The 26,734-nt window shown below is 40.8% G+C and overlaps 1 protein-coding gene across 1 annotated transcript in view; it reads right to left on the reverse strand.

The window, feature by feature from the left end:
• Window positions 1-2,164: 2,164 nt before the first annotated feature.
• ca10a (carbonic anhydrase Xa) overlaps window positions 2,165-26,734 on the reverse strand; it is a 317,698-nt gene continuing 293,128 nt past the window's right edge. The window contains exons 5-9 of the mRNA XM_082544866.1: window positions 15,871-15,966; window positions 12,938-13,010; window positions 9,778-9,932; window positions 9,310-9,484; window positions 2,165-5,202 (exon numbers count right to left, since the gene is read on the reverse strand). Of these exons, the coding sequence (XP_082400992.1) occupies window positions 5,180-5,202; window positions 9,310-9,484; window positions 9,778-9,932; window positions 12,938-13,010; window positions 15,871-15,966 (522 nt within the window). The 3' untranslated portion in view covers window positions 2,165-5,179. The remainder of the gene's footprint in view (window positions 5,203-9,309; window positions 9,485-9,777; window positions 9,933-12,937; window positions 13,011-15,870; window positions 15,967-26,734) is intronic.

Raw genomic sequence — 26,734 nt, forward strand, 5'->3', positions numbered from 1 at the left:
GCGAGATCTACTGCAGAGTCACGAGGTTGGAACGGTTTATTTGTTGGGATGTGGTGGAGTTGTGGTGGTTGGGGCAATGAATCACTGGGCATATTTATTATCCATCCTCCAGCTCTGGCTCAATCTTGCATCTCCTAGATCAGGTAAAATAATGGCCTCCATAACCTTGGACTTTCACAGCTACTGAAAACTCTTTTTTTCTCCCTCCCCTCTCTGCTATCTTTTCATTACAGATCTATAAGAAGGCACAGATCAAATTGAAAACAGAAAATGAACGTGTGAGTGCACCATTGCACAGATACTCCCAGTTGGTTTGAGGCAGTATTTCTCTGCACATTAGAGCTACAAGAAGAGGCATCCTCAATTGATTGGGTATTAATGAAGGAGGGGTATGAGAGAGGGATCACTGCAGTGTGGATTTATTTGTAGGAAACAAACAACATATGGCCGACTTACTCCCTTAAATACAAGGCCAGCTGACTACAAGCGTATCATGATCTGTCCCAGTTTCTGAATTTATTACAGTTTATAAATCCCAATCAATGTGAGTATTTTTATATTTAGACTACAATGTCAACTTAAAGAACTACTGAATCCAGAATGTCCAAAGAGGATTTCCTCTAACTGAATCTCTGAGAAGGTGTTTACTGTGCACCACCTTGAAACGCTAAAGCTTTGCAGATTTATCAACTTACAGCTGTTTAATAATTATTCATATTACTATTATTTTGTCAGATACCTGAAGGCACCTTCTGAGGTCTGGCAGATTAGAGACCTTGGTGGGTCAGAGTTGTTTTTGCAAAAGCAAAGGACCAAGGGTATATAAGGTTGTAATGTTTTTCTTCATGACTGAATAGCTTGATACTTGCACAATAGACTCTGAGACAGACTGAACACATAAAAAAATTATATTTGTGCAATCTTTTCTACATAGTAGAGAGAAAGAAAGGGGGTTTTCACACTCATAGTTCATTTACGCTGGTCCAGATCTGCAGATGAGTTTGTAAACTTGTAACTTTTTCTATTGGTTTGGTTTATTCTCACACAGAGAAAAATCCAAGTGAAATCAATGCATCACTACAAACCAGCTGAGAATGTTCAGTCACCTCAAAGGGCATGTAATGTTTGAATATTTTAACATAAAAATCTATTCTTACTCTTAGTATTCAGCTGAAAGGTTGTTAGCCAGTCTGACTCACTAACTCATTGACTCACCAGTCAGGGGTGAGTTTTCAGGCCACTGACTGTTTGGACCTTGACAGAATGTCCAGACCATTGCTTACTTTTGTGAATTCAATACCATGGACTTAAAAAAAGATATTACAGAGCAGTTCCATATTTGTACCATATTTCTGCATCACCCTCTTTATGAAAGCATGCTTCTAGTTTACCTTTTTATAATTTGGGGTAGCTGTGGTTCTTGCTAGTAGGAGAACAACAGTTTAAAACAAACAACTAACAAACAGTTTATTTTGCTTCTCTCCCAAACATAGTTGTAGAGTTACAGAATATTACTGCTAAGGTAGAGAAAAGCTTTAAAAAAAAAACAAGTTCTCCTTCTTTAAAAAAAAAAAAAAAAGTACGAAAACTTTTTTTTTTTTTACATCTCATTTCTTCTAAGGATTAGAAGAAATATTTAAAGAATTCAATAGCACAGGGATTGCTTTTCAGATATAATTACTGTTAAGCTGAAGGTGCAGGAACACCAATCCACTTTAACACCTGCAATATTTTTTCATTGTATATGCAGTGAATCTGAAACACTGCTTTCTGTTTCATATCCATTTAATAACAAGTTTTGATAAAAGGAAACATACAGTATGTTGTTGAACACAAATGTTCTTATTAATACTGATAACTGACATAATAACTAATGTGTAAAGCTTTATCGCACAAGTGTTAGTGAGCCAAAGTGAAGAACTGATTAGATCCTCAGTCAGAAAAAGTACACCCTCTTTAAAATTCAAAGGCTACAGGACATAACAAATATACCAGACTTAGCAAAAATTAAGAAAAAAAAATAAGAAGCCATGTGTTAAAAAAATAAGCCTAGATTATATTCTGCTCTCGATGTATCCTGGGGTGTCTGTAGCTCAGGTCACCTAGTATTTGGAAGGTTGGTGGTTCAATCCCCTTCTGCTTTTGATATCTTGCCCAATATCCCCAGGCAAGATATTAACCTTAGTTTGCTCTCTAATACATCCATTGGTGTGTCAATGTTAGATAGAAAGCACTTATGTAGAGCATAGAAAAAATTGCTGGTGTGAATGAGGAAAATTGTGTAAAGCGCTATGAGTGCATTTACCATTTAACATGGGTAGCTGGAGATCTGTCAGACAGGTAATCATTCCTCATATTTCCTTGAAGTCCACTCTCTGGGTTGCATATGTACTAGATCGATTATAATATCACAAGATGCAGACATTCATGTAGACTCTTGCGCTCACTGTGAGTAAAATATTAAAAAGTATAACTTGTTTGGAAGAATGTCTCTTCTCTCTCAAAGATTGTGGCAGGATGGCTAAGCTTTGCAAAATTGTACCAGACCAGACCACAAGACTTTTGGAGCAAGGAGTCCGAAGTTGCAATGCTTGCTTATAATGCATGGAGACACGCTTGGTTAAAAATCCAACACTGCATATCAGCACAAACAATATCAAGTACAATGGTGGAAGGATGATGAATTTAGTTTGTTTTGCAGCCACAGAACCTGGGAACCCTGGAGTCAACCTTGAACTCCTACATATATTAAAGTATTTTAGAGTAAAATATCAGGTTCAACGGTTCACCAGCTTAAACATCACAAAAATTGAGCATGCAATCTAGATAAAATGGCTAAAAAAGAAAAGAATCCGTTGCAATGATCTAGACAAAGTCTAAACCTCAACCCAATTAAAGGACTGTGCTGTGTGGAGCTCTGTGGTTCTCCGAGCAATTATATGCAAATTGAATTGAGATGCTGTAAAATGCACTTCATCTTCAAATCTTCATCTAACTTATCTTTAGATCAAAGACAGTTGAACTAAACAAGGGAAAGAAACCTGTGAGCTGCTAAATTCTTGTGTTTTTATTTTTTGTTATGTTCCAATACATAAAACCTTAGAACTGATAGAGGTTCTTTTTACGGAGACTCTGTCTATCTTTAACCCTGCAGATTGTGTAGCTAGTGATACAAGCGGCCATTAGCTTAGCTTGGAGAACGGGAGTACAGTAATTAATAAACAAATATTCATATTAATAGTAGATAGAATCCCTAACCTAGTGACTAAAGTGCCACTGTTAGAGATTGCTTGCATTCCCAGCATAGTGACTAAGATTTGCAGTGTAGCCACCAGCATCCAGAGGCTAATGATAAGATGATGGAACATATTTATATGTGTTTCAGATTCAAACTCCAAAATACCTTAACTGAGTATACCAGAATAATATCCAGTAGTTCTAAGATGCTTTCTAAACCCCCAAGTTCACGAGTTCATTCAGAGTTTGAATGGATCCCTGTGAACTACCTGCAGTTTTTTGTGACACTGCATTTCAATACACTAACTAAGCATGCGCCCTTCAGTTGGATTTCTGCATCCAACAGAATATGACTACAGCTTGAAGCAGCTCACAACAAGTTTCCCACTGTTTGTAAATCAGTTGCTGCCTTTGATATTGATAAACACTCCTTTGGTCAGCAGTATTACTTTTTGCTTGAGGAAATTTGGTTTCTTTCGTTTTGTTGTTTCTCTTTATAATTGCAACATTGGTCACTCTTCTTTCCATAAATTCTAAAATACATTTCCTGCTTTTGGGCTTTAATATGCTTGTCACAACCATGCTGATGGTCTGTTTCTCCCGGAGCCAGACATTTTCCACCATTGAGTTCTTCACAAAATTTTTCTTCAGCAACCCATGGAGACACCATTACTGTAAAGCAGGCATCAATCTGCTAGATCTGCATTTCCTAACATGTGAGGTTCCTCTTTTCATGTCCTCTGATGTCAACTGATGTGATCTAAAAGAGTACTACAGATCACAGTAACCCTGACAGTGCTACCTGAGTTTGATCTGTATCCTAACCAGCAATTCCAAGCTGCCCATTCTGAGATTCTGAAGCCTACCTGCAAGCATTTCGGTGCATCCATTTCGGTGTGGCCAGAGTTATTGAGCAAGCCTCTAAAGGGGAATACTGTAACATGAACATATTTAATGTGAAACAGTACAAACAGGTGGAGATATAACAAGTAAAATCCTCAGATAGTGAAACATGTTCCAAAGTTAACTTTCCAGACACATTTATTGGGCTGATAACATCAAACACAGTGTATGACCATTGTAAACAAATAAAACAGAAATAAAAGGCATCAGCTCAGACTGAGAACTGCTGCAGAATTCAAAGTGCGCCAAGCTTTTTAAAATTCTTAACTTTTTGTCTTTTTAATATCTTCTTAATATATTTTTTGAATGTTATTTCATTATTTTTTTCTTTACACATTCATTTTTCTTTTGTATTGATAATTATAATATGTACATATGAGGCCAAGACACCAGTTGCTTTGAGACCATATGAAAGCTTTGGAAGTTGTCCCATGGCATTACTCTAGTTTTCGAAAATGACAAGGTAAGGCTGTGTTCCCTCTCTGTTGGTTTTGCTGATTGCATGCCCTGTTGGTGACTGAAATGAAACGTCCACGTGAGTCTTCCTGATGGCTCCATATTGTTGAGCAGGGGAAAGGCAATGACTTAGTTCTAGGAATTTCTTACTGATAGCAACATCTTTTATCTACAAAGGTCCCTAAGGTTGTCATAGTGGTTGACTGGCTACCAAATAAATGCTTCGTGTTTTTTTTAGGTTGTCTATTTTTTGTTTTCTCCCAAAAAGTATTGATATCAAAATGTTCATATAGATATAATTGTTCAGTGGGGGAAAGGACCTGTTAGCATGTGTTTGATCAAAGGTTCAAACAGTTCTCACTGTATGAAAAGAAGAGTCTCTTTCCTTGCAATGCAAAGTTCCTTCATTTAAATAATGTCTGGTGTTATTTGTCTTTATACAATGCCATGAAAAAGTCTTAGATGAGATACAGCCTCGAGACCAGTTTTCTTCTTCATTCTTCCCTGCCTCACTTCTTTTTCTATTTCTCTCCCCTCATCCTGAACTCCATCTCTGTCTCGTCTTCACGTTCATCTGAGAAGGCTACTTCAGCAACCACTCGTTCACTGGAAGAGAGAAGTGGGACAGGAGTGGACATACAATTATATATAATTATATATGAACACAGTTATATATATATATGCAGCGCTCTTCACGGTTCAGCTGTTCTCTGACATCATCCACCCCGCACCATTTTTCATTTTTAGCCAGGATTACAGTTTAAAATGGCCTTAAGTGAATGCCATAAATGTGTGTAGATGTAGGCAGGAGGAATTTGCTACAGTCTGTTATCATGATCGGCTTTGATCTGTTTAGCTCAATTAATAGATAGGTTATGAATCTTTGTATTAATGCATCTTGATAGATAATTTATGTTTATCTGTGTATGTTTATGGAAAGATTTACAGATTTTTCATAAACATTTTTGAAGGACCACATGGTTTCAAGAATGTTGCAAGAAGGTGTATTTGAGACCAAAGCCTAATTGTTTTCTTAAGCCTAAGCTGAGCAGTTCAAGTAGGTTTTAGTATCTAAGACTGACAAAGTAGTTATTGTTAGGTCTAATTGTTGAATGTTTGTCATTATGCTTCTTAAATTTGTAAGGTCTTAGTTCAATCTATAGGATCAAGACATTCCTTTGTCCCTGACCACCTCTCCAGCCACTCTGTGCTGGGGGAGGATTATTACACATCCCTTGTGAAGATTCTGTTTGATGTTTGGTAAGCTTCCTGCCCTTTGTATGGCTTCACTGTGTTATCTATGGTGAACCATACATTGGGTGTGGGGGAGACTACCCTCTTTATGACCAGGATGTTGTAGAAACAGTTGTGTTCAGGAAGACACACATTCCCACACACACACGCACACATATACACACAGTGCCTTGCCTTTGTAACCATTTGGGGGTTTTACGTGGGCGGTGCTTTTGCTGTGATATGTATTGTGTGAACTGTTTTCCCAATAAAAGGCAGCAAGCGGAGCCCGTCGTTGGGGTCATTTTGTGGTAGACACCGACGAGGCCTCCCTTGCAAAGCAAATCGATGGATCGCTGACTGTCTTGTTTTCTTCATAATGAATAAGTCTCTAAACCAGCGGGGCTTGTGGAAACACAGTTATCAGTACCTAAATGTAACAAATTGGTTTTCAGTGTCTAAACATACACAAGTTGTTTTTGCACTTGGAACTTACTAATGTAAGTAATTGAAAGAAAAAGTAAGAAAGTGTAAACATTGTAAATCATCACAAAACTCAAATCCAAACCTGGACACAAACCACAGACTCATGAACTCCAGACTCCACCAGCATCCTTCCAACTTCCTTAAAGCTTTCGCTCCTTAAAAGAGAATCTTTAAGAAGTAGTGCAATGCACTACTGACAGGAAAGGACACCTTGTGTGCGTGTTGGCACCATTAAACAGAAAGACAGTGTTTGACATTGTGTGACAAGAATGTGGGGTCATGTTTCTGTAAGAAAGCAGATACATTTCCCCTTTTAATGAGACATCCCCACCCTACTTCATCCTGAAGGTCCTCAATTCTCAGAACAATTAAAAGAAGCAGGTCTACATTGGTGTTTTCGCAACAGAGAGTGCTTTTTGTTTGATGCTCAGGAGACTCTAAGGTGGGTGAATTTCTGAAATCTCTCCCCACAACTGCTCCCTAGAATAATAATTTCATCTTTTAAGAGGAAGGCAAGGGAATGTCAAATAGCTGAACAGAGAACCAATGAGAGACTAGATACAGACGACAAACCCTCCCTATGCTCCTGAGAGCTATGGTAAACCAGGATTCAGCCTCCACTTATGGATACATAAGTGAAAGGAACAGAGATGATGATAATTATGGAAAGACCTATGAACACATATTTCAAGAAGAGGGAGGAGCATAAGGTGACATATAACAGCAGAGGAAGGTGTACACAGATCAGGTACATCCTATAGAGAAGGTTCAGTCTCAAAGAGACAGACTGCATGGCGTTGACGAGGGAAATGTAGCAAGGCAGCAATGGACAGTAGTCTCTAGGATGACTCTGGAAATCAAGAAGGAGTGAGTGAAGGCGGAGCCAATGCTTAAATGTTGGAAGTTGAAAAAGGAAGAATGTTGCAGAGAATTTAGAGGGGAGTCAAGACAGCCTCTGGGTGGTAGGGAAGAATTACCAGAATGCTGGAAAAGTACAGATGAAGTGCAATGCCAAGATTTTTTGTCCGGTGTATGGCAAAGAAAAGTTCTCATATGGAGATGTCTAGAAGCTGGACACTAGGTAGGAGAAAATGGTCTGTTTCAATTAGTAAGAGATTAAGCTGAAAAGGATGTGCTGCAGGTTAGAGTGCTTAGAATACAATTGGAAATGTACTAACAAATGGAAAGACCACCTTACCAAGGTGGTAAGGAGATGTCATCTGAACCATTCCTCTGACCTGAGGAGTGGAGACGAAGTCTACTGGTACTGATTTTCAAGAACAGAGGTTACATGGAGATCATCTTATAACTACAGGAGGATAAAGATGATAAGCCATACTATAGAGATATGGGAAATAGTTGTTGAATGTTAAAGAGGGAAGTGACAATTAGTGAGCAGTAGTGGCTTCATGCTGAGAAAGAGCACTACAGGTGCAATTTTTGCTTTGAGAGTGTTGATGGAAAACTGCAGACAAAGTCAGAACAAGTTGATAAAAAGCGTAAAAGTACATGAGGGTGGTGCAGGGCATCTATGAGGACAGTGAGAAAGCAGTGAAATGTGGGGTAGGAGTGACAGATGGATTCAAGGTGGGGTGGGATTACATGAGAGATCAGCTCTGAGCCCTTCCTATTTGCAGTGGTGATGGACAGATTGACAGATGAGGTGAAGCAGGCAAGCAAGAGTCTCCATGGACTATAATGTTTGCAGAAAACATTGTGATCTGTAGTGAGAGTTGGCAGCAGGTGGGAGAGAGCCTGGAGAGAAAAAGAATTAAAGCCTGGAGAAGCAAGAAGGAATACATGTGTGTAAATGAGAGGGAGACAGTTGCAAAATTGCAAGGAGGTCAGTTATACAAAGCAACAGACAATACACAAGAGAGGTGAAAAAGAGAGCGGGTGGGCGGAGATGAGTGTCACGGGTGATTTGTGACAGGAAGATAGCAACAAAAATGATAGGGAAGCTTTACAAGATGGTAGTGAGACCTGCTATCATGTTCTAGTTTGGCAGCTGTGGCAGTAACAAAAAGGCAGGAATCAAAGCTGGAGGTGGTAGAGTTAAGATTTTGATTGTGACTGACCAGAAAGGACTGATTAGAATCAGGCATGTCGGAGGGGCAACGTTCAGCGTTTTGGAGACAAAGTTAAGGAGGAAAGGCTGAGATAGTCTATATGTGCAGTGGATGGATTGTGGATGTGCTGGGCAAAAGATGTTTAATATGCTGCTGGCAGGAAGGAGGAAAAGAGGATGATGACAGATAAGATTCATAGACGTAGTGAAGGAGAGTCAGTGTTTCAGAAGAGAATGCTTGTGTTGTGAGTCCACTGTGATGACCTGTGCAATCAGCTGAAAGAAGAAGATGATCTCGTTTCTTATTTGTGGGGATCATTTTATCAAAATGAATGGTTTATTCACTAAGATAATTGCTGTAATCTGGACCTAGTTCCAGGCTGGTAATGTGTAAGCCCAGAATTGAGAAATACTTTGAAACTCTGTTGCCATTTTGAAAACAATTTAATACAACATAAGAATAGAATAGTCATTTCTTGTGATTGTACATGTACAACAAAACTATGTTTTTGATGTGCTTGTTGTTGTTTTTAGCTTCTATAGGTGTCAAGTGTAAAAGATTCTGTACTTTTGTTCATATAATGTACATTTCTTAAAGCTTTCCTAGCATTTTTTGTTAGTAGTTGCCTAGTGTAGCACATTCAGTAAAGGAGCAGTCTAGTATGACCACTAAGAAAAATAACGGCAGCATCTTTGTATTTTTTTCGGGTTCAAAAGATTTGTTTTTTTTACAGAAATATGACTTGCCTATTTTATATATTTGTTTTTGTATAATTGCTCTGTTGTGTGCACAAAAACAAATGTTATAACCAAATTGTGCGATCTTATGAAAGGACAGATATCACAATATCTGTAAGTAAATATTGTTTAAATGTCAGACACTGAGAAAGTTACCCAAACCAGCCATTTGTAGAAGTAGTTTTTACCTCGGTACTGGAGCTTCTGGGCCCTGTTGTTTGGGCAGTCTTTGCCCTGCATGCTGAAGTTAATATTGGTGCGGATGCAGCGGTTGTTTAGAGGCTGCACAGGACGAACGTTGTCACTCATGCTTAGAAAGATCTGAGAGGGCTGGTTCTGGCTCAGCAGCCGCAAGGAGTGCATCTAACATCAAGACAGAGAGAGAGAGAGTGAGAAAGAGGGGGAGGGAAGAGAAGCAAAATTGGCTAAAGTATCATGGAAATGTGAGCCAGCCTTTTTTATTCACTGCATTAATTTCCAGCAAGGTCTGAGTAGAAGATTACACACAGGAGGAGAGATTTTGGAGGAAAAGCCTCAATGTGAGTAGACATATTTCACAGAGTAATTTTTTGAGAGAGAATCCTGATCTGAGACAGGTAAGCCCCAGTGTATTCTGGGAGCTTTGTTTCAGGTCTGTGCTGGTGGATGAGGCTCACCTGCATCCGTGTGAGATACACTGGCTTGTTCATCAAGATCCACGTGGCAGTCTCAAAACATGGAGGGATGGTCATCGATCCATCATATGTGATAAAACTACTTGTTTCTGGATAAATCTCCTCTATGTTCAGGCCATTCAGTAGATATGCATCATCTGCAGGGTAAAAAGGCAGAAAACCGAAACAAAATGAGATCTCTAATGTTTCATCGGAAGACACTGGAAATGTAGTTGTACAAAAATTGTATTCCACATGTAAAAATTAATGGATTTGTAAACAAATTACTAAAAGATTATCATATACTGTGATTTTCTTCCAAGCAGTAAAGCAATCATTTTATTTGCAGTTATGCTAGTTTGTCCAATTATTTTTGAGTCTTTAAAAATGGGGAACTATGTCAAAAAATGGCTGTAATTCTGTAATCAGTGCTGAAAGTTTTCAGTCACGTGTTTTTTGTTTGACTTTAAATAAGTGGTAGTATTATAAGGGAAAGATATGTGAGAGCTAAATCATTGTCCAAATGTTTTTAGATATTCAGAAAGTAATCAGATCTGGGAGTTGGACACTGGCACCAAATTCAACCAACCTGACCAAGGAGAAGCAGCACTCCATTATTTAGAGACATGCACAACTCTCTGGTGTATATCTTTATGGAGACTGATTCATACAGCACAATTGTTAGAGTACCATGCAACGTAAATGTGACTGTATATAAAGGATGCACATAGTCACTGTGACATCGCTAATTGGTTAATGCTTAATGAAATCTTTGAGCTCCACATTTTTCTTCTTGATGTTTGGAATCTAAATCCAGTCCTCCAAGTTGGCAAAAAACTTGTGATTGACAGATTATTAGTCAGTGAGCATTTCCTTACTCTAACAGGGACTATAATTCACAAAATGTTGTATTTAGTATGACCTAACATTAGTGATTCAAACTAAAGTTTCTACTGAGTTTCCCATATGCTTCTATACAGCCTGAAGACTTTTTGCAACTAGAGGATTAGCCACATGTTGGTCATTATGTAGGTTTATGGCACATCTGCATTTGCTTCAGTTTTTATTAAAGCTTGCAGGTTGTTTTGTTTTGGCCATAGCTCTAAAAATGAGTCAGTGTATGATTTTAATGAAACTGGTTTCTCAGCCGGAAAAGGGTGGAGTGCCCACTCCGGGTCGGGGATGAGTTCCTGCCCCAAGTGGAGGAGTTCAAGTATCTCGGGGTCTTGTTCGCGAGTGATGGGAGAAAGGAGCCGGAGATCGACAGACAGATCGGGGCTGCAGCTGCAGTAATGCAGACGCTGCACCGGTCCGTCGTGGTGAAGAGGGAGCTGAGTGTAAAAGCGAAGCTCTCAATTTACCGGTCGATCTACGTCCCTACCCTCACCTATGGCCACGAGCTGTGGGTAGTGACCGAAAGAACGAGATCGCGGATACAAGCGGCAGAAATGAGCTTCCTCCGAAGGGTGGCTGGCCTCTCCCTTAGAGATAGGGTGAGAAGTTCGGCCATCCGGGAGGGGCTCAGAGTAGAGCAGCTGCTGCTCCACATCGAAAGGAGCCAGCTGAGGTGGTTTGGGCATCTGACAAGGATGCCCCCTGGGTGCCTCCTGGGTGAGGTGTTCCAGGCATGTCCCACCGGGAGGAGGCCCCGGGGCAGACCCAGGACACGCTGGAGAGATTATATCTCTCGGCTGGCCTGGGAACGCCTTGGTATTCCCCCGGATAAGCTGGAGGAGGTGGCTGGGGAGAGGGAGGTCTGGGCCTCTTTGCTTAGGCTGCTGCCCCCGCGACCCGGCCCCGGATAAAGTGGATGAAGATGGATGGATGGATGGTTATAAAATTCAGTATTTAACATAAATTGCTGAGCTGATATTTTCATTCATACAGAAACTTACTAGGGTACTCTAACTCAACTGCAATTGTAGAACAAATACAGTGGATGGCATAAATCTGTGTACTCCAATTGAGTAGTAAACAGTGAAATACACTGGTGTAACAAATAAGCTGTAATTTGAGTCACTTCTCATACGGAGTCTGGTTATCATTACAACTCTTTCATTTTTTCTCACTTCTTTCATTTGCTGTTCTGTGAATGACAGCTTGTTGGTGTGGCAACACAAAACCTCTTTTATTCAAACTGTCTCCACTGTCAGGATGCTAATTGGACAGACTACAACTTCCTCTTCCTCTCTTTCTCCCCCTCCATTCGCTATAACTTGCTGTCTACTTGTCCTCTCATGACAAATGGGCTACTGATTGTGCTGAGGTCACAGTGGTGGGCTGCTGCAGCTTTAATGTTGAATCAGCTGCATCACTACTAAATACTAACTGATGCATCAAAGGAATAGGAGCTGTGAAAAAATAAAAAGCACTTTAGGCCACTCCACCTACACTGATATTTGATGGTGTGGATTTTTAATGTATATGTATCTTCATATACACCTGAGTGTAAATCTGTGCTTTTGGGAAGAAAAACAGAAAAACGCTGGGCTGGTAGCATTATTGGCTGTGAGAGGGATATGCCTAAGGACTCATGGGTATGAGTGGGTGGTGTGTGACAGCATCTGTATGTGTGTTTCTGTGAGTCAGTGTGTGCGAAACAGCATATCTGACAGAGTTTTGACAGCTGTTAAAATCCATGCTTTTTTGCTGCTCCTCCTAGTGGACCCAAAAGATCCACCTCTGCCACCCAACAACACCCCCACCCCCAGTGACATGGTGTTCACAGACCACATGAGGTTATCCGTGATGTACAGCCCCAGTAACTAGGTGCTACTGACCACCTCCACAGCTGTGTTGTTGATGAGAAGTGGGACGTGGCTGGGTTGGTTCTGATGTTGACAATGACCTCCCGAGCTTTATCGATATTCAGGTTGTTGATTCTGACCAGCCCACCATGTACTGTGTCATCCACAAACTTCACGATGTGATGGGTAGCAACCCTGGGGATGCAGTTACGTATCAACAGGGTGAAAAGTAGAGGGTTCAGAACACAGTCCTGAGGGCTCCCCTCTGTGCTGAGGATGATGACACTGGACAGGTTCTATCCAACCCAACCATGCAAACCACATGAACTGTGATCCACTTGGAGCACTATGCAGAGCATGCTGCTTGGCCAATTTATGATTGGTGCTTTAACAACTTATTACACACAACCACCTACTTTTATATGTTATTCTTGTGATGGTGTCTCTGTTCAGCATTCGATTCAGGAATGAGTTCGAGGTCTCAGCAATCTAGAAAAAAGAGAAAAGGAAAAAAGAGGGTCAAAAGAGTGAGGTTAAATGGTCACATAATGAGTTGAGAGCTCTGCTCTTGTATGATTAAACAAAATTTAATCTATTTGGGACAGTACTTCCAAGTATAATGAGTGTATTTTTTTAATCTATCACCTTTTTAGGAGACTATTAAAAAAGTCTCAAACACTGTGCTCTAATGACAGCAGAACTTGAACTGAAGTCTGCCTCTGTTGAGGTAGCAGGAGTTGTAAATGTCTTCATGGGAGGCAAGTGGGTAATGGATAATTTTCTGGGCAGTGGAAATGGCCCTTATGAGTGCACTTCACTCTGCTGAGAAGCAGATGGCAAACCATGCAGACATGCTTTAGGTCGACGCACACTCAGTAGAAGAGTGGAAGAAGGAGACAATCAGTTTCTGAGCCAAGTTGTTAATTCTGTGGATCCACAATAGACGGAAACACTGCTGGGCCAGTTTGACCCCTGTGAGTTTTACTACTGGGTTAGGTAATGGATTCCATGTATAGCTCTTATTTAAAACAAAGACATAACCTTGTGATTTTCTTTTTGCTTAAGAAGTATATGAAAATGAGGATAGGCTACTGAAACCCCCGATGTTTGTTTGTTTTTAGTTTGCATTTTCCACACATTTTTACTATGATTTTGCTTCCTTTGTTATTTGATTATTGTATACATACATCCACATATTCTTACTCATGTTGTGATATTGAGTTTCATCTTGTGGCCCAGTCTCACACACTGCTGAATTTGCATGCTGATGAAAGTGGAACTGATATTCAATTGACAAGCAACTCACTATTTTCTGTAGGTAAACAGTTGTGAAACATTTTAAAGTGTCCTCATCATCAGTGCGTGCTTGGAGAAACAGCTAAGCCGTAAGATGACATTTCTTACAGCAGCTTTGCAGTCATTTAGGCACTTATGCTATTACGGAGCAGATATCCAGAGTAGGTGTACAGCTAATTGTCAAAACAAGAATAATGAAGGAATATGCTAGGACAGTACCATATAAACTTACCTGGATGAATTGCTCTGGAAACACAAATTGCTAAAGACAAAACAAACAAACATTCACTTTCCTTGTGGCTGGGGAAAAAGGCTGTTACTGGTATAGTAAGTCTCAGTTTCTGGCTACATGCCTGTTCAAAAGCCTGTCCTCCAGTTGTCTAGTACTGAGATAATTCCTAGAATACTAGGTATGGTAAAAATCAAAGATTTATTTTTTTGTCTAACCTTGCCTGACATGAACTCATGAAAATCAGATTTTTGTTCAGCTAATGGCTTCAAGTCCATCCTTTACTCTGACCTCCATAACTAAAATGAAAACACACTGTCAAGCAAAGTTTTGCTGGGTGTTGGACACAGCTTTTGGAGTTTATTTTGTTTTATTGAGCGTTTTTGTGTTATTATGATTCATGTTTCACAGTCCTGAATTTATTCATGTTATTGTTTCGGATTTTTCTGCTGATCTCAGTTTATTATTCCTATAATCCCTTATTTATTGAATTCCTTAATTATCAGGTTTATGAGGTTCCCCTTGTGTTTTGTTCCTCACTTCCCATGTGTGTGTGTACCTTTGTCTTGTTTCCATTTTCTGTTTACATGTTCCTCCTTGTGTTTCACTCCACGTTCCCCCTGCCTGCCTCTCTTGTGTGTTCATGTATGTACACTGAATTATGTCAGTGTTTCCCTCTTTTGGCCCCCTCCTCTGTCTTTCCAGTCAATTCTGTTCTCATGTGCGTTCCTCCCTCCCAGCCATGTGTCTTGCCACATGTTGAATTTGTGTCTTAGTGTTTCCTGTTTTGTTTCGGCAGTCTCTTGTGTTCAGTGTGTTTAGTTTTGCTTCTCTGTGTCATTATTTCTATTCGTCCCAGCTGTGTATGTGAGAGAAACATGGCATTGTTTCTCTCACATATCCTATCAAATGTGGGACCTCATATAGACAGTTCTTGCCAAATCATGTCCAGTCAACTAAATTTACCATAGATGGGCTCCAATCAAACAGAATGCACCCGAGCTCAAATATGAGTGTAATTGTAAAGGTTTTAAATAAATGGTAAATGGACTGATTCTTATATAGCACTTTTCTACTCTCCTGGAGCACTCAACAAGCTTTATACAACATGCCACCTTCACCCATTCACACCTATGCTTTCTACCTAACATTCACACACATTCAGATTCATACTCTGATGCATGCATCAGACAGCATCAGACAGCAACTGGGGGTTAGTATCTTGCCCAAGGATATTTGACATGCACACTGGAGGAGCCAGGAATCTAATCACCAACCTTCCAATCAGTAGATGACTTGCTATACCTCCTGACCTGCAGCCACCCACATGAACTTACGTAGATGTTTTATTTTTTTTGTGCATTTGAAACAATGTCAAACAAATGTTTTTAGCTTTGTGATTATATGGTATTGTGTGTAGAACTTTGAGGTGAAAAAAATAAATTTAATTTTTTTATTTTGGAATTTTCCGGGAGCACTCATGACTCATGACAGTGAGTTCCACACTCATAGAAGTCATGGAATTCTGTCAAAGTAGGAAAACTGCTTTAAGTTATTCTTGAATAAGTATATTGTTACTGGCTTGTAATACTTAAAAACTGATTAAACCAGGTCAAAATTAACATGGCGTTTATGCCCAGATTCAGTATGAATGTATAAAACTCAGAATGTAGCAATTTGCATTCTACTGGATTTTATTGCTATAAGTCAGAACGCCATAGTAACTGTAAGTTGTTCTGTGTCAAGATAAAATTCCATTTCTGTGAGTGAATACAAGTACACATTTGTATTCGCGCAGTGATTAAACATATGTATGAGGTTTACCTTCATGAATATAGACACTATGACCAGTCCATTGGGGCTTTTTGCAGCTTCTGTATAATTTGTGTACAGCTCATGATTGTAGTGGATCAGCTGAACCTGGAACATAAAGAGAAGAGAAGTAGGGAATTACAGAAAGAAAAACATCAGTCTGATAGTTTTAGTTTAAACATCATGAAGGTGCTTGAAACAGTTACTATAAAATAGAAACCTTTGAGCACCTTTGTCAAGAATGTATAGTTGCCTTGTACTGATACTCAATCATTCACTTAAATCTTTCTTTATGGCTAGCATATCAGATGATTAAAAAGGGAAAATCAATACAAATCTCTGGTAAATTAAAATGGAAGCAGCTGACATGCAGATAGTTTGTATACTTAATGTATATAAGGACAGAAGTAATATGAAGGACATTAAGAGACGGGGATGTTCTGTCATTATTTGCTCCAAGGCCAGCCTGCTGAGAAAGCTAAACAATCTCCCAGCATGAGGTTAATGTTTGACTGACAGATGCTTCATCCACAACAACTGTTCGGTAGTTTAAGCCTGATGTTTTGGCATGGGCAGACCCAACCGCTCAACTTCCAACTCTTACATTTAAAATGCCTAACCTATGTGCATTTGAAAGATATACAATATATCATGAATAGGCACTTCTTAGAGAAAAGGTTTAAAAGTATCAGATTTTAACAATGAACTGAAAGCAAAAGAGGACAGGGAAATTAAATACATTTCTGTAGTTGACAGGAAAGTAACCCATGCAACAAACAAATAAAAAAATTTTTATCTATAAATCACGCCTTCCGATCCTTTTGTGTGCCATTCCTGTGTCTTGTTTCCTACTTTTCTTATCTGATCTTTGTAGTTTGGCGTGGTCTGCAAGCTAAGGGAGGTCATTGAAATCTGGGAATAGCATCATGGTGGGGAGACCGTGGTTCAGGGGGTTGGGGAGCTCAACATAACTGGAAGGTTGCCAGTTATGCAAATACGATACAATATAAAATACAATACCCTTTGTCCCCTCCGTGAATTGCTAACTTATTGTGGTGGAGGGGTGGAGGGATAGGGTTACCGGTGCCACACCCTGTGGCCATGTCCACGGGCCCCAGCACAGCCTAAAGAGGGGATTATGGGTCCACCCTTCTACAGGCACACCACCTGCATGAGGTGCCACAGGAGTTGAGTGCAGTGTGTGCTGGGCAACGGCCAGGGGCAGAGATCCTGACGGACTGATCTCTAGCTCCCGAGACTACCAAGCAGAAGCACATTTCAGGAACTGCAAGAAGTCTGCACTTCTGGCAGCTATACACATTCATTGCAAAAAATGTAATCATCCTTCATGCATCAAAAACTATCCATCCATCCATCCATCCATCCATCCATCCATTCGCTTCCGCTTATCCTTTTCAGGGTCGCGGGGGGTGCTGGAGCCTATCCCAGCTGTCATAGGGCGAGAGGCGGGGTACACCCTGGACAGGTCGCCAGTCTGTCGCAGGGCCAACACACAGGGACAGACAACCATTCGCACTCACATTCACTCGCACATTCACACAATGGCAATTTGGATTTTCCAATTAACCTATCCCCTCAAGCTGCATGTCTTTGGACGGTGGGAGGAAGCCGGAGTACCCGGAGGGAACCCACGCAAACACGGGGAGAACATGCAAACTCCACACAGAAAGACCCCGGCCTGATGGTGGAATTGAACTCAGGACCTTCTTGCTGTGCGGCAACAGTGCTAACCACCGTGCCACCGTGCTGCCCGCATCAAAAACTATTTACTATTTTTTCACAAAATATCTTCTTTGCTTTAGGGGTTACAGTTCCGTTACAGTTACTCCTAACCCATAGCATTGTGGATGGTTGATTAGCTTAGCATTTGGGTCATAAATAATAAAAAAACTATACCCATAGTATTTTATCCAAGCAGACAAATATTAGCACAGGAGAAAAAGTCTCCTTTTTTGGGTATTAAAAAATCTGTCACTTACTTCTTAGATTGGCAGAATGCCTAAAAATGTATTACCTTTACGTTATAGTTTTTCAATATGTGGTAATACACAATGACCCCATGAATACAAAGGTGGTAAATGACTTATTTCAAGCACAAACGGCTGGCAATAATTTTCAGATTTTTCTCGAAGGCTTTCCCTCCTCACCTCCATAAACTTCTCCTCACTCACTGGCAAAGAGCATACTGTACAGGGGTATATAAATAAACAATTATAAGAGGAGAGTAATTATGGAATACTTGATTGGGAGAGTGCAGCACAGCAGAACTTCTATAAATGCAATCAAGGCAAGAGAGGAAGTGATTAGAGTCCTTTGCTGATCTGATTAGATTTTTAGGTGAGAGTGGCAGAGGCAGCCAAAAGAACTCATCCCCACTCTCCCAATGACAAATTGCCCAAAGTGTGCTGCTGGTGGGCAATAAAAGGCCAGTGTGGGCCATAATAAAGTGAGAATGTCTGCCAAATAGAGAAGGAAAAAAGAGCGAGAAAATAGAGGTCGTAATTAGACACAGAAATAGTTACAGAAAGAGCAGAAGAAGGTAATTTTATGTGTGAGCCTACTGTACCTCATCATTTATTGCAGCTTCGGGCTGTTCAAACAATTCACACTAACTATTAAGTTCAACACCTCTATCAATGTAACAGGAACATGTTACTTAGATTCAGCGGTAACGCTGTGTTTCATTCTGCTGAATATTATGTAGTTCCGTAACACTAGAGTTCTGAGTGGGAAAAGGCCTACAATGCACAAGAACTTCATTGGAACATTCTAAGTACTATAAGTCAAGTAAGGTAAGTTCACAACCCATCTTTCTAAGGTGCTTGGAAAGAAAAGCGTCTGGACTTCTTTAAGATGTTTCAGCTCTCATTCGAGAAGCTTCTTCAGTCCTAAAAGCAATTGGTGGGGAGCCCCAGATTTTTAAACCCTATGGGAGTGTCCCCAAGAGGGTAATGGACCCTCATGGACCCTATTGATCTTCTACCTAATCACACGAGCCAAGGTGTGAAAATGGATGTGCGTCACAATCAGCCAGGGTTTTGGGTGAACCCATTGTGAAATCTAGCCCCACCCTATCATGTGATTTACTGAGGTCAAATGGCCTAGAGTGCTCCACCAGTTGCTCTTCGAACTGAAGTAGCTTCTCGGATGAGAGGTGAAACGTCTTCAAGGAAACTTAAAGAAATCCAGACGCTTTTCTTTCCAAGCTCCTCAGACTACAATGATCTGGATGACTGAAAACACATTTCACATTTTTTTAACTAACTGTTTTCCCTTGTTTGATTAGGTTTAGCCATCAATAACTTTTAGGTTTACATCCTTTCACAACTGTAACTACATGTTTGAAGGCAACAACAAACATCTACAACAAGCCTCTCCTCCATTCTTTTCCATTATCAACAACACTGAAATCTGTAGCAAACAATTATATTTTAGTCATCAAGGGACTGCTATTTAATATCTTCCACACACTGAAAAACACACAAAGCATTTAATGTATATTGTCAGAGCTAGCTTTTCAGAGCTAAGTTCTTAATAATCAATTTCAGGAATGGCAGAAAGAGATTTCATTATTACGACTTACATTTGCAGAAGCATTACCATCAAAAATTTCCAAAAACATATAACAAAAAATAATGTTTCGGCTTAAAGCTGAAAAATATGGGATTCACCTAATACATCAACAGTAACAATGAAACAAGGCCAGCATTAAGTCAAACATCAAACCATAGCTTGTTTGATAAATACTGGAAATATATCAAAAGATTAAAGAATAATTTTGCACATGATTCCATGGGAAATCTTTTAAAAAAACAACCACACTAAAACTTTCCACTGAATGCAGCTCTTCTAAGTACTTGGTGAGTTAGCAGCTTCTTTGGCCATTTTTAGGTCAGTTAAACCTGGGTGGAAAGCTGCACTGAATGAATAGGGTATGAATGGTCACTATTACTCACAACAAGGGGTCATGACAGTCTCTTTATGGCATGATGGCTCGGTGCCCTCAGGGATAGGGAAATATGGAGACAGCAAGTCGATATGGGAAAGAAGGGTGCTTAGCACTAACAGCTTTCTAAGCGCTGGGCTGGAAATGATGCTCCCCATCTCAGCTTCAGTTAATCCTTGGACCCTTCTTCAGATTAACAGGATAATGTATAGTATCAAGAAACCTGCAAATGGAGAAGTCTTGCTGCCATGTACAAATATGCTGATCACACTCTAGATTTGTATCTGCATTGGCTTTTTGCTGTCGTTTTTCACCATGTTTTTTTTTCTAATGTGACAGAATTAGAAGCATCTCCGATAAAATCTGCTGTGCTAATACAAAATAAACTGCAATGGTAATTGAGCATAAACCCAAATTTCGCTTTTTTTTTTCTTCACTGATATTTTTCTTCAAAACAAGCCATGACTGGTGTTCTGATGCAATTTTAATCCAAGATCCTTCACAACAAAGCTACTGTGGTGCAAATGTGGGTGTAATGTTCCATTTAATAGTGATTAATGATAATTAGAGCAAGAGAAAATAAAATAGGAAGAGTCTCCTCATCTGCAGCTCTGTGACCAATAATCTGCCGCAGCAATATTAGCTCAATGGGATTTTCTGTGTGTGACTATATTTGAAATAGGATATCCAAGGTATGTTTCTGTGGCTGATGGGGATTTAAAATGTTTGAAGCGACTGCCTGTGGCAAATCCTTTTCAAACACCTGACAAGATTTGAATTAAATGTATCTGGAGCCCCTCTTCAGAAATAAGTGCTGTCTCTTTCTGTCTGTGGGGCTGACACTGTCAAATGTATTAGGTGTAAACCTAATGTAATCCATTAAAACTAATATTGAATGGTACTTTCTTAAGTTATTTGTCCACGATCATGTTATTTTATAAGATAATATAAATCGGTAAAAAAAAAAAGATGAAGGAAACTAGTCTATTCCTACTGATAATAAGGTTTCAAATGACACCAAAATCTGACATTGTTTTTCAGTTTATGAGATAAAAGTCTCTGCACACATAGGATTGGTTATTGGTTATAAGGACTCCAGCCACCCCAGCCATAAGCTGTTTAACCCTTTAAGACCTACCACAGAACCAAGTCCGCCAGAGCTTATATTATATTTTATATGCTGTAGTGCCATTTTTGGGAGCATTTCAAGTTGATATACATCAATACAACCATTATAGCCCAAATTTTAATAATATGTCTGCATTAAGTGCATAGTAATTACATAAATTGCAAAAAAGTGCAATAAACTACAAAAAAATTAAAAATCATTTTTGTTTTTTTAACATATATTTCTAGTTAGAGAAATTTAAGAGGCTTATCTCTCAAAACTGCAAATACAAAAAAGTTGCACAAAATAGTTTCCCACCACAGGAAATTTAATTTAAGTGTCTTCATATTTTTATTTTTGAAATACACCAATTTTTATATACTACGGAGCCCCGCAGGGGACATGGGAGAAAAAAAAGAATTATGACGGACTTTTGCGAGATCTTGCAAAACAAACTCGGGATCTCGCAAAAGTTTTAGCCGCATTCTTCGGAGGCCGCCAGCTCGAAGCCGACCGGGAGGTCGAGGCACGATGTGCCGGGAAAGCGGTATTCCTCCCGGCTGTAGTAGGTCTCGACCTCCCGTTAGCTTCGAGATGGTGGGTGTCAGATCTCCAAAAACGTCGGAGCACTTTTGTAAATATGTGATGTCTTGTAAACTGAGCAGGTATCTGACGTTTACACAACTACATTCACGCCTCAAAATATCTTAAAAGTGTATTTTGTGACCCAGAAAGAGTAATATTACAACTAAGTAGCTGCCGCCATTGTTGGAATTCAACTTTTGCGAGATCCCGAGTTAGTTTTGAGAGGGAAACACATCATCACGTAGCAATTTCTTTTTTTTTTTTTTTGCCTGTCCCGTTTGGCTCTTTTGCCTTCAGAATTGTTGTCTAAAGGCAAAGAAAGATGCCCAACGGATTTACTTTACCAAATTGACCATCCCAGCCTTGCCATAATGGTCCATTTGATTCACCTTTTATTGTTTATTTTATTTTCACTTACTGAATACGGGACAGACTTGACTGGGGGAAAGAAGGGGAGAAAGAAAGAGGGAAAGAGAAACAGCTGAGAAGAGGGACGGGGGAGAAGGGCAAAAAACAAAAACCAACAGAACGGGCAGAGAAAAAAAAAGAAATAAAAAATGCATATATCAATCACCTGGATCACCTGCTGAGAAAGAAAAAAGAAAACAAGCAGAAGAGAACAAGTGTAATAGAATAAACAACATCACAATGATATATGGGAATATGACAGTAAATACCAAATATTAAACATTATTGTGCAGCACATAAGATCAACAGAACACAGTGTGCTTTGAGGTAGGAGCCAAAAAGGGTGTAGTTTGTGGGTGTGATCACCCGTGTGTACACCTGTGAGCATGGACGCGCTTGTTTTTTTTTTTTAAAGGTTCCTACATGTAATGATCTGCTAGAGGGTGTGGGGGGGCCACAGCCCCGTCCTCCAGGGCATGAAGCAGGTATGGAGGAGATCAAAATTCCAGACATCCAGAGGCCCCCAGAACACAAGAGACCAAGGAAGACCAACAGAGGGGCAGCCGCGCCACTGTCCCAGAAAGAGCTGAGGAGAGTCCCAGATGAGGGCTCACTCAGCAGCCGCGGAGCAGAAGCCAGGGGGGGTTGCAGTGACGCGCCCGTGAGCTCCGCCGGCAGCCAGCTGTGCCTGAGTGACCGAGCCCCAGGCCAAGAGGCCGGGGGCACCCCACCTCCAAAGTGGCCCGAGCGAGCCCCAGGCTCCATAAGCGGTCGCCAAGGAGTGAGCCGGTGTGTACCTGGACGTCTATCCCCGGACACAAAGAACCACCAACGCACCGATGTCTGAGGGAGTCCGCCACTGGCAGGGGAAGTGGTGGTAGGGGGAGATAGGCCTCCAAACCTTGGAGGGCCTGAGATGTCCCCAGAGAGGTGGCGTCTGACACCCAACCTGACATATAGACACAGACATACAGGCACACACAGATACAAACATCCATTCCCACCCTCATGCTCTCATATGCACTTACTCCACACTCAACCAACGTGGAGACAGACATAAAGAGACGCTGTACACACGATCACACTCCCCAAGCGTACTCTACAAACCAGGTCTAGGTACCCTTGCCCCTGGAGGGGGGAACTGCACCCAGACCCAGGTGGTGTTACCCTTTTCCCAGCAGCAGGGAGGCCCCACACTCCAGACCGCAGTCGGACGGCCAACTCCTCCTCCTAGCCCCCCTCCAGCAGGCTGCAGAGAATGGGGGTGAGAGAAGACTCCAAACCTCCCTCCACCCGCTCATTGTAGTGTTGATGCATGTGTGTTCTAAGGTGCATTTAAAACCCAGGAGGGCATGGAGCTACCTGCCAGAGAGCAGCAGGTAAGCGCATGGTCCCTCCTGCTAGGCCCTCAATGTCTACGTGTATTTAAAATTGAGAGGTGGGCAACGACGCCAGGGGTGAGGTGTACACCCTGATGGTACTTTGGATTCCGTGTATCGTGCCCACCCCCAAGATCCTATATGTATGTGTAATGAGAGTGTGAATAATGTGAATGTCTAAGTTGTGGGATAAAGTTGAGGCAGAGGCAGCCAGAAGGGGACGGGGGGGGGGGGGGGGGGGGGGGGGGTAGCCTCCTCTGCACCCTGGTGACATACCCCTACTCCAAGGTCCTGCATGTGTGGGTGGTTGTGGTGGAGCGGGAAGGGGGAGGCAGCTGGAGATGGGGAGGGAAGGAAGGGAGGGGCAAGTGACCCCTCCGTGGGGCCAGCTCCCCCGCTGACCCCAGTGGGCACCCCCATACTCCGCGACCCGCCAGGGAAAGGGGGCCCAGGCCCATCCAACAGCGCCTCCCGGCCCCACAGAGCCCGGGACAGTCCACCCAACCCCACCACAGAGAAAACTGCACCCACCCCACCATCCACTCATCTTCCAGACTACATAAGACAATAAACACCCAGGCTGAGATCTTCCTCCACCTCTCCTGTATCTCCCCCTCCTGCATCACGTAGCAATTTCAAATATCCAGTGGCCTTGAGGTTTCCATTGATGAAGAATGGACCCACTATCGTTGTACCCCATATACCACACCAAACCATCACTTTTGTTGTTCCAACAGTCTAGAAGGGATCCATCCAATGTGGGTTAGTATCAGACCAATAGTGGTGGGTTTTTTTTGTTAACTTCACCATTCACATAAAAGTTTGCCTCATCACTGAACAAAATCTTCTGCTACTCTACTTTTTTTGCCATTCTCCAAATTCTGCGCACCGATCTGGGTCATCCTCGTTGAGATGCTGCAGTAGCTGGAGTTTGTAAGGGTGCCATTTGTGAGTAGCTAATATCCGCCGAAGGGATGTTCGACTAATGCCACTCTCCACTGACATGCGGCGAGTGCTACCTTGTGGGCTCTTGCTGAATGAAGCTAGGACAACCACTGATGTTTCTTCATTAGTGACAGTTTTCTTGCGTCCACATTTTGGCAAATCCAACACTGAACCAGTTTCACGAAACTTAGCAAGCAGTTTGCTAACTGTAGCATGGGAGATGGGTGGTCTCGTAGGGTGTCTTGCATTGAAATCTGCTGCAATGACCCGGTTACTGCGTTCACCAGATATCAACACAATTTCGATCCGCTCCTCACGTGTTAACCTTTTCAACATGTCAATGGCTGTGAACAAAGAGAAACTTGTAAATAACTCATGAAAGAATAAAGTTATGTTGAAACCAAGCACACCATTGTTTTTCTTGTGACATTACCAATAAATTTGATGTGTCACATGGCCCTCTTCCTATTGAAAAAACAAAAGTTGTATCCAAGATGGCCGACTTCTAAATGGCCACCACCATGGTGGTGACCATCACCACCCATCTTGAGGAGTTTGCCCCCTCACATATACTAATGTGCCACAAACAGGACTTTAATATCACCAACCATTCCCATGTTATTACGGTGTATCCATATAAATGGCCCACCTTGTATTTCTATAATGGCAAAGTTTCCAATCTTATTTAAAAAAAAAAAAACTGCCACTCACTATTACCCCACCAAGGCAGATACTATATAATGATATATAATATAATTCAATACAGTATATAAAATTAACTCTTCTGTTTGCCTAACTACACCAATTTCAACTAATTATTTTTTGTAGCCTCGAGTTTCTAATGGCTTGTGACAAAAAGCTGGTGTGTCCAAAGCTCCAAGATGGTCACGAGCTAACTGATATGCTAATCCCAAAGGTATTTAAAGTCAAAGCCCTCTATGTAAGGACACTTTTAATAAGTTCCTAAAAGAAACGAAAAAGTATCATCATTTGGGAAAAAATGTCAACAATTTGTCTTCAAGCAAAATAAGATATATTTATTTAAAACATGTTTGGGAGCAACCAAGATGGCTATTTCTTATTTTAATTTGTTTAAGATAAACTATAATTTCTTGCTTTTGATGTATATTTTTGGCCTTTTCCTGTTGAAGACTGAATCAGATAAGGACAAAGATCTTTCCCACATCAGCTCCAAATCAGCATTAAGCAGGTGTGCAACTGATAAGGACAGTGATGATGATTGTTTTGAAGTTGATACTCAACAAATTCAACAGACATGAGCAGCCAAGTCACTAAAATGTTTAGAAGTCATGTTAAGCATGATAACCCTGGCACTAGCAGTGATGAAGAAGATGATACTGGCACCAACTGTATTGCCAGGAGTGTTGGTAAAAAGCAAAGCAAGTAAGTGATGAGAGCAGCATTTGTGATGAAGGCTACATGGCAAGAAGTGATGACAAACCTGGCACAAGCAGTCACAGCAGAGGTTTCATGGCAAGAAGTGAAGACATCCCTGCCATGAGTGTTAATGCTGATGATTACTCTCATATTTAACTCTCGCGGCATCGCTTTCTGGCAATCCTTCAGATCATGAAGAATTAAATCAAGCTATAATTGCAAGCTTGGAGAGTCAGATGTACAGAATTTGAATTAGAGCTTTCCAGAATTGTCAAATGAATATAAAACTTTAAATCTCTATGATCAGTATGACACATATTTTCAAATTCTGTAAGATGACCATGTAGCTGATATATTTAATTTTGTGTTTTCTTTTCTTTTTTTAGTGCAGAAAAAGTCCCGCTTTAAGAGATACTGCTGGAACTGTCAAGCAAAATTAGCACAAAATAGCAGTGCAAATGTAATATAAATCGCTCTGCTGTGTGGGAGGGAGCCTTACATGGTTTTCAAAGGATATCTCATGAGCCCAATTTGATGATGTGTGTGAAATGAGAAAGGGGTTGATTTAGGTGGGCCAAGGAGGGAATTCTTGAGACTACTGATGGACACCATTGCAGGGTCACCCATGTTTGAGGGGAAATAAAACTGCAAGAACTTGGCTCTTGAGAGTACTGGTAATTACCAATTTTTCTAAGATTAATAGTGTGAACTGTCTAACTGATATGGGTCTTTACAGGCAACATTATTGACAGTTTTGCTTTTCCTTTAATTCTGTTGCAGTAAGCTTGGTACATGGTGGTCCTAACCACCTAACTTTCTGTCACCAACAGCATTTTCTCTTCTGGTTGGCAATTCATCAAATCCAACTCTGGAACACATAGCTGACCTGGAACTCTTCAAAAAAAAGTCAAAAAGGTAAGTATATTTATTTTATAAATTTTATATTGCATTAGAAGTAGTTTGTATTCCATTTGAGCAGGACTGTGTTAACTTGTCAAAGTTTTAATATTCACAAATTCATCTGCCTCAGTCAGATCGATGTTTTAAGACTCGTTACGGTGATTGTTCTTCAGGATTCATACAGGT

This window comes from Aulonocara stuartgranti, assembly GCF_965226115.1.
Source record: "Aulonocara stuartgranti genome assembly, chromosome: 8".
NCBI classification, from domain to species: domain Eukaryota; kingdom Metazoa; phylum Chordata; class Actinopteri; order Cichliformes; family Cichlidae; genus Aulonocara; species Aulonocara stuartgranti.